The 8,786-nt window shown below is 46.8% G+C and overlaps 1 protein-coding gene across 1 annotated transcript; it reads left to right on the top strand.

The window, feature by feature from the left end:
- Positions 1 to 1,526: 1,526 nt before the first annotated feature.
- Positions 1,527 to 8,270, top strand: LOC119824824 (CD209 antigen-like protein B). Its single transcript, XM_038345321.1, has 9 exons — positions 1,527 to 1,651; positions 1,753 to 1,839; positions 2,389 to 2,478; positions 2,952 to 3,038; positions 3,902 to 3,982; positions 4,710 to 4,796; positions 5,293 to 5,444; positions 6,761 to 6,870; positions 7,965 to 8,270. The coding sequence occupies exons 1-9, from the start codon at positions 1,606 to 1,608 to the stop codon at positions 8,113 to 8,115; spliced, it is 891 nt and encodes a 296-aa protein (XP_038201249.1). The 5' UTR covers positions 1,527 to 1,605; the 3' UTR covers positions 8,116 to 8,270.
- The last annotated feature ends 516 nt before the right edge of the window (positions 8,271 to 8,786 follow it).

Genomic DNA, 8,786 nt, shown 5'->3' with positions numbered 1-8,786 from the left:
TATAGTGCCTATTGGCATACCAGAAAAGGTACCTGTTAGAACCAAATACACCCAGATCTATCAAGAGGAAGATTCATTGGCTGAAATAGTGCTGTACACAGAGCACTCAACCTGCTCTATGTAAAACAGAGAGGTAACTTTACAGCTTGAATAGAAAATTGCTATTTCTGTATAAACCACTCAGGAATCATTAGACATAAAATGGCTTTACTACCATAGAGGCACTGATAACAAGGATGGGCCTAACAGCTGCTGTAGGTCAGGGCTGCCGCCTTCGTTCCGGGAATGGAGTACAATGGCTGATGATCCTGGTGAACACACATTTTTAGATCAGCAAATTTAACTTATCTCTAACAGGCATGCTTAAGATGTTATCATCTCTGAGGTATTTTGGAGGTGGCCTCCCTTAGCCAAATTTTGGGCTACATAATTTAATATCTTCTAAGCAAATCTATTTGTAAAGCCTTAGTAATCAATTCTATTACTTTTTCTTGTATATCACCTCACCTCTCCAGTTCCTTTGATAACCCTTGTCCTCCATGCTAACCTCTCAGTCTCTCTTCTTCTTTAATATTCCATATGTCCTTTTAGCTATAATTAGTGTGTGTATGTGTTGCATATACATGTTGCTATAATTTGCACGCAGAGGCTTATATCAATGTCATCCTCAACCTTTCGCCCATCTTCTGCTTTGAAATAGGGTCTCTCTGAACCTGGAACTCAAAAATTTGACTTGGTTTGTAGAACACTGAGCTCCATGATCATCCCATCTCCACTCCTCCACAACGCTAGAGTTAGGTGTGTGCTGCAACTTCCGCTTTTTTTTTACTTGAGTGCTGAGATTTGAACTCAGATCTTGGTACTTGTGCCGCAAGCACTGTACCTAAACCACCTCACCAGCTTGGTTTTTCAAAATTCTATGATTTTTGGCATATCTAGGGAACTTTAGATTTCCTCCTTGGGACTATTTGATTCTCCTTGGTTCCAACATAGAGGTGGATTGCCCCTCTTCAAGTCCCCAGTTTGCCAAGGACCAGCTGTGTGGCTATTATTAGACAGTTACCTAATCTGGTTATGCAGTTTCCCACAGTGTGGGAAGGTTTGAGAAAGTCCATCCAGCAGTCAGATGTCATGACGGCAGCAGGCACTCAATTGACAGGAGCATGAAAACAACAAAATCAGCAGAAATGTCCATGAATCAGGAGCCAGCAAAGCAATACAGTTGGGAGTCAGAGAGGAGAGAGGAACTTGGAAGATGGGGTGTTGCTTTCCTACACTCGGCATAGATGGAAAAGGCACAGCAAAGTGGACTCATCGCATAACCTATTGGCTTTAAAAAGATACCCATAACTTGGCCACACCATCAACACTCCGGATTTTTCGGCTACAGAACCCCAAACGTTCTAACCCCTCCTTTAAAAAATCTAAGCCTTTAGTTATCTGGCACAAGATAGGCCATGTGAAAGGTGCAGTCCCTCCCTCCGGCTCTTCCGCAATTCATGGGCTTCCTTTTTCCCCTTCCTGAGTGAAAGGGCATTTAAAGAACATCAGGGGATAAATGCTGTGGTCTCCGGCAGTCTCAGGCACCAGGCCACAGTGGTGACCATGAGTGACTCCACAGAAGCCAGGATGCAGCAGCTGGGTTCCATGGGTGAGGCCGGGCTTGGGTTGTGGGAGCACGGTGAGGGAAACCAGTGGGGGCAGCTCGGAGTTGAGCCTGCCCAGGCTCTGACTGGCACTGTGTTCCCTCAGAGGATGAAGAGTGGATGGTCGGCAACACCAGGTGTTCTAATAAAAGCTCCAGACTACGACTACATTCTGGAACCAAGAGTTTAGCAGGTACGGCCAGGTGAGGGGCTGAGGAAGAGTGGACAGGCTTCCCCAGAGTGGGTCTTAAAGGGAGGAAGGCTAGGGCTCTAAACTTCTGTTTCCTGGGGAGAGAGAGGCTGGAGCAGGGAATCATGGGCCACCTGGAAGGCTGGGGTAGGCAGCTAGGGGAAAGGAAACAGACTATGGGAAGAGAAGGCTAGGGAAGGTAGTCATGGGCCATGGGGCAGTAGAGGCTAGGACAAGGAAACTTGGGCATAGTAAGGTGGAAGTTGGGAACTGAGGGTCCTGGGAAGATGGACGGTACACCAAGAAATTAAGGGTGTTAGAAAAGTGGAACCTGAGGTAGGGAATCCAGGCTTTGGAGAGGTGGCGTAGGGAGCAGAAAATCACAGGCTAGGAGGAGATTGAGGGCAGGGAATGAAATCATGGGCCATGTCCAGGTAGAATCTGAGCATTTGGATTCATGGGCTGGTGAGAGGAGGATGCTGGTCACCTGTCCTGGAATCAGCATAAGGAAGGGACTTCATCATACTTAAAAGTCCACCTTTTCTCTGGCAGGATGCCTGGGACGTGGCCAAATCCCCTTGGTCCTGCACTTGCTCTCCTTCCTGTTCTTGGCTGGGCTCCTGCTGATCATTCTTGTCAAAGGTCAGGCACAATGGAGGCCTCACCTCTCTGACCCTGCTCTTCAGCTAGGGCCTTCCTGGGGTCTAGATGGGAAGTGGGGAATGCAAGCGGATGGCATGTCCTCTAAGGATGCCCCCATCTCTAGTGTAGGACAGAATGAGAAAAGAGACATGGGAGGGTCCTAGATTCTCCATCCATTTCTCCTTATGATTCAGCTTTCTCTGAGTGGTAGGTTTTCTGGTCTTTGATAATGATTAAGGAAGACATTAGTGAGAAACTTCCCTAGACTATGGGGTGTAGAAGGAAGCTGATGTGTGCCTATAGTCTCAGCTGCTGGGTAAGCTGAGGCACAATGATCATTTGTGCCAAAGAATATGAGAGAAGCCTGGGCAACAGAATAAAGAATTTAAAAATGGCACGATGTCTCAGAGAACTCAGTATAAGACTTGGCACACAGGAAGTATTTACTAATGAAAATTTTTTTCCCTCCTCAGTTTCCAAGACTCCAAATACCCAGGAGCAAGAGGAATCTAAGCATGAAAAGATCATCCAGGAAGTGACCCAGCTAAAAGACCAACTCCGTGAGTGACCTCAAAACAGAAGTGCTGGGGCCTCGGGAGGGCTCCGTGGGAAGGAGTCCATTTGCTTAAATTATCAGATCCCTTTGAACCTCAGTTTTCTCCTCTGTGAATTGAGACCACAGGATAACAATAATAAAATGATACTTGATATTTACAGGGGTTGTGCACACAAGAGGAACTCAGTGTCCACTGGGGGTGTGTACACAGTCAACATTCAATGTTCATAAGGGTCGTGTGCATAGTAGGCATTCAGTGTGCCCAGAGGACATGCCCGAGCTTGGCTTATAATACATACAGAGTGTGCACACACAACAGGCACTCCCTGGTCTCTGGGGTTATGTACACATTTAATGCCGTGCACATAGTTGGTACTCAAACTGTTCTCTTGGTCTCTGTTCTGATTGCTAAGCCTCAATTTCTCCCAGTCTGCAAGATAATACTTGGGTCTCCCAGGGTTACAGTGTGGAGGAGGTGTGGAGAGGGGGATGGTTCCCTAGGATGTTCTGTCACTCTGAAGGGCCTGAAGGTTGAGCAGACAAAGAACATGGGTATCCAAGTGTGGGTTCATCATGACCCACTCCCTCCCTGGGACTAGACACTCTGCTAGGTATTCAGTTTCTCAGTCTCCAAAGGAGATTAAAGAAGACATCAATGAGAAACCATCCCAGAAGCTGAGACAGTGGCCTATGCTTGCATCCTAGCCATTAGGGAACTGGAAAAGGAACGCTCATTTGTGCCAGGGGATTTGTGACAATCTGTTACACAGTGGGGTCCATAAAACAGAAGATTCCCCAGGGACCCAGTGCAGGTCATGACAAACAGTAGCTATTTAATAATGGCAGTTCTTTATTTTCTTGGCACAGTCTCCAGGATCCCCATCTCCCAGGGGCGGAATGAGTCCTCACAGGTCTCTGAGCAACTGATGCAGATGAAAGCTGAACTCCGTAAGTGAACAGAAACTCGAGGTTCTAAGGCCTCGGGTTGCTGTAGGCGTCAATTTTCTTGAGTCCTCAGAGCTCTTCATGCCTCAGTTTTCTCATCTGTGACTCAGGGCCACAGATGACAACAAGGATGGCACATGATGTTTACATAGGCAAGCATCCAATAGGTATTCAATGTCAATAGGGAACATACATACACCAGGTACTCGGTGTTCATAAGGACACATGAACTGTTCATACAGTAGGTACTCAATGTTCTGTTCATAAGGGACATGCACACAGTAAGTACTAAGTGTTTTAGGGACCATGTACACACTAGGTATTCTATGTTCATGGAAACTTTGGGCACCCACTGGGCAGTCAGTGTTTTTAGGGACCACACACACAATAGGTACTCATTGTTCACAGTAGACACTTAGTGTTCATAGAGACCCTATACACGGTAGGCACTCAGCATTTACAAAGCCTGTATCGGTCAGGTTCTTTGGAAGAACAAACTCTATAGAAAGAATGTTTATCAAAAGTCTGAGAATTCTGTCACCACTCAGTCCACAAGGATGGATGCCTCAGAGATGAGATGTCTTTATGCCCAGGACTTTGAGAGGTTTTGGCCACAGAGGAAGATCCATCTCAAGAGAGAAATAGCATCATGTCCCTGGGGACCCAGCTCAAGTCGATACACACTGTAGTTGTTTAATAACTGCAGCTCCCCCTCTTTTTCCTGGCCCAGTTTCCAGTATCCTTAACGTCCAAGTACAGAACCATTCTAAGCAGGAAAAGATCTACCAGCAACTGGTACAGATGAAGGCTGAACTCGGTGAGTGAAGAGACAAGAGGCCTCGGGGCCTCAGGTGATCTTTACTGTGGGTCAATTTGCTTGAGTCCTCAGACATCTTCGAACCTCAGTTCCATCCTCTGAATTAGCACTTGGCATTTACAGGGGCCATGCAAACAACAAGCACTACATATTCACAGGAGCCATTTACAAAGCAGGCACTCAGTGTTCACAGGGGCGTGTACACAGTGGACACTGGGTGTTCATAGCAATTGTGCACACAGCGGGCACCCAGTGCTCACAAAGGCCATGAGCCCAGTTCTGAGCTCTAAGTCCCTACTTCTTCCAGTCTGGCGGAAGTGGAACTAGGACTCCTGAGTTCCCCTAGCATTGCAAAGGAGCAAAGAAAGTGGAAAGGGAATGGTTCACCAACATGCTGTGTCAAGGGAGGGCCCTGACTCTGGAGAGCCTGAAGCTAAGCAAGCACAGGAACACAGGCATCCAGGTGTGAGTCCATCCTAACCCACTTCCCCAACAGTACGCCTGTGTCGCCCCTGCCCCTGGGACTGGACGTTCCTCCTAGGAAACTGTTACTTCGTCTCCAAGTACCAGCAGAACTGGAGCAGTGCTGTCAAGGCTTGCCAAGAAGTGGAGGCTCAACTGGTCATCATCCAAAGTGATGAAGAGCAGGTATATCTGGTGGGACACCAGCCTGATTTGTCTGAGCACCTGGCTCCTGATCACTTGGGATTAGGACAATTTGCCACAGTTATGTGGTGGGGGGGAAGAGAGGAGTAGAAATGAGGAGATCCCAAGCCCTCGGCATAGAATTCTGTGCTGAATGTTTGTGAGTGTTTGGGGGTTTCCTGAAATGCAGGAGATAATCAGCTCTGTGCTGGTCAGTATTTAGCCACCTGCTCTCTGAGAGACAAAAGTCTTGGTGTGCAGCCTGATAAGATAGCTCAGGAGAGAACTAACCCCCACAAAGTTGTCCCTTGATCTCTACATACATGCTATGGCTTGCATACCCGCATATATATATGCACACACACATATATAGGCACACACATACATACATAGACACACAACTCTCACACACGATGTGCTTTCCAATTCCTCAGGTGTAAATATTTAATTTATAATGAAATATCAAATTTATAATGGGATGTTACTGAAGAATGGAAAATAAGGGGTATACATGATGGAGGAGTGTCTATGTGTTACTTTCATTGGTTAATAAAGAAACTGCCTTGGCCCTTTGATAGGACAGAAAATTAGGTAGGCTGAGTAAACAGAACAGAATGCTGGGAAGAAGGCAGTGAGGCAGACGCTTCAGGCAGACGCCATAGAGCCAGCCGCCAGGTCAGACATGCTGAATCTTTCCCGGTAAGCCACCACCTCGTGGTGCTACACAGATTACTAAATATGCGTTAAAGCAAGATGTGAGAGTTAACCAGTAAGGGGCTAGAGCTAATGGGCCAAGCAGTGTTTAAAAGAATACAGTTTCTGTGTAATTATTTCGGGGCATAAGCTAGCCAGGCAGCCGGGATCTGGGCAGCAGGAATGCAGCCTGCCACTCCTCCTATATATACATCTTAAGCAACCATGAATTAGTATGACTTTCTCCCAGCACATTAAAGGCAGTCATAAGGAAATTCTGTGGACTTACCCAAAATTCTTAAGAGAGATCATGGCATTAGCAGGTATGTGTGTGGAGAGGCCATCTGTGTACTTCCTGGAACTCACAGAGATCCTGTGGAGTTCTGAGATTAGTGTGTGCATCCATGTCCAGCCAGCTGGGTAGCACGCTGTACCAGAGTGCATGTGCCCGTAGTCTCCAGATATGAAAATAGCTGATATCATCTAAACACACATGAGTGTTCGTGGCCTGATAAAAAGGGGAAAGATCAGACTGCAAGTAGAATTTCCATCATGAGTGTGGGGAGGCACAAGATGAAAGTGGCGGGAGAGAGGGAGATACTCCCTACTCTCCTCCTCTCCTCTAGAGCTTCCTGCAGCAGACTTCCAAAGCTAAAGGAGCAACCTGGATGGGGCTGTCGGACCTGAAGAAGGAAGGCTCATGGCTCTGGGTGGATGACTCACCTCTATCATCCAGGTACAGCCAGAAAAAGGGAACAACGTGTAGAGTGGAATGTAAACAGGTCTTTGATGCTCTGACTTGAGCTGTCTGTGGAGTTTGCCTCCCTCTTTCTGGCCCCTTAGGAATAAGAGCTGCCCATATTTGCTGATAGAAGGAGGTCTTCCTACCCATGAACAGACAGAATAGCAGCAAATCCCACCATCAAAGCAAGAGACATTTCCCCCTGAGGGATGTGGATGTTAATGTAGGGTATTAATAGAAAATGCAAAATAAAATAAGGCCACCATTGAGGGGACTATTACCATAGGAAGATGTCATGTTTGGTTGGATATATAAATATGCTTATACAATAACATGATGGACCCATAGGTTCGATCCCCCAACACTGCATAATTTAGTGTGATAGCCCATGCCTGTAATCCTAGTACTTGGGAGGTAATGGGAAAAGGATTGGAAGTTCAATGTTATCTTCTGTTACATACTGAGTTCTAAGCCAGCCTGGGCTACATGAGACCCTGTCTCAAAGGTTTTTGAAAGGAAATGTAAAAAGAAAGGAAGGGGGGAAGAAGGGGAAATGGGGTATGGGAGGAAATGGAAGGGGAGGAGAAGGACAAACATATCTTAAATATAGCTTATAAAGATGCTCCCAGATCCCACAGCACGGCACAGAGATCATGAGGAAGAACCACATCACTGAAAATATAAGGGAAGGACAAACAGTGGAAAGAGCCTTTATTTTGTTTCCATGCAGAGGAACAGGAGAGGCAGACTTAGCATCTCTTAGTTTGCCATTTCAGGGTCCTGACTCCTAGCTGTCTAGTGCTTGGCATGGGGGCAGGTGAGTTGTATTCTGGAATGCAAAAACCAAGTAAGAAAGGTGGAGTCCAGATTGGTTGGTTTACATCTGAAAATCACACTCTTTCAGTATAGGACATAACCAGAGTCAGAATCCAAAGCCACCTAACTCAGGCATGTCCCTGGATTCAGAACAAGGCCCATACACCATATGCATTCTAGGGGGATGCGAGACATTGAGTTCCAGGAAGCTAAGAACGTGGTTTGCAGCATGCGCCTGGAGCAGACTAATGTTTTGTTGACTGACTCTCCAGACTCCAGAAGTATTGGAATAGAGGGGAGCCCAACAATATTGGGGAAGAAGACTGTGTGGAATTCGCTGGGGATGGCTGGAATGACTCCAAATGTGACCTCCAAAAGTTCTGGATCTGCAAGAAGTCTGCAACCCCGTGCACTGCCAGCTGAGAGCCAGCTCTTCTCAGCTTCTGCTTCCATGCTGGTCTACCAGGTGGATAGACATGTCTCACGTTCCTCTCCCTGCCTGTTGGCCTCAGTATGTTGACCAAAACACTGGGCTTCTTTTTTTATATATATATAAAACTTTTCATCCTCTGCGTGTATCCTGGTTTCATTTCTGTTGCTGTGATAAATGCTCTGACGAAAAGCACCTTATATTCGGGGCTGTCAGGATGACGGGGACTTGAGACAGCTGGTCACGTCACATCAACAGTCAGGAACAGACAGAAATGTGTGCGTGTGTGCTCGCTCACTCGCTTGTGCTCAGCTCAGTTTCCCCATTCATTCGATTTAGGACTCATGCCTAGGGAATGGCACCATCCACAATGGGCTGGATATTCCCACATCTGCTAGCCAGTTAAGACAACCTACACCCCCACACACACACATGCCCACAGGCCAACCCAATGTAGGAGATACCTCATTCAGACTCTCTTCCCACATGAACTCTAGTTTATGTCAGGTTAACAACTAAAGCTAACTGTCACAATGGAACTGGCCCTCTGGCTTTCAGGAATCACCGGGCTGAGGGCTCATGGTTGTCCTTCACCTTAACACTTCAGCATAGCTACCAGATGTGGGATGCATTCAGAACCTTGGACGTTTTCCACTAATTTGCT

This window comes from Arvicola amphibius, chromosome 10 (assembly GCF_903992535.2).
Source record: "Arvicola amphibius chromosome 10, mArvAmp1.2, whole genome shotgun sequence".
Classification (NCBI taxonomy): domain Eukaryota; kingdom Metazoa; phylum Chordata; class Mammalia; order Rodentia; family Cricetidae; genus Arvicola; species Arvicola amphibius.
Note: the sequence above shows the minus strand (reverse complement) of the source record. Positions and strands in the feature narration are given on the sequence as shown.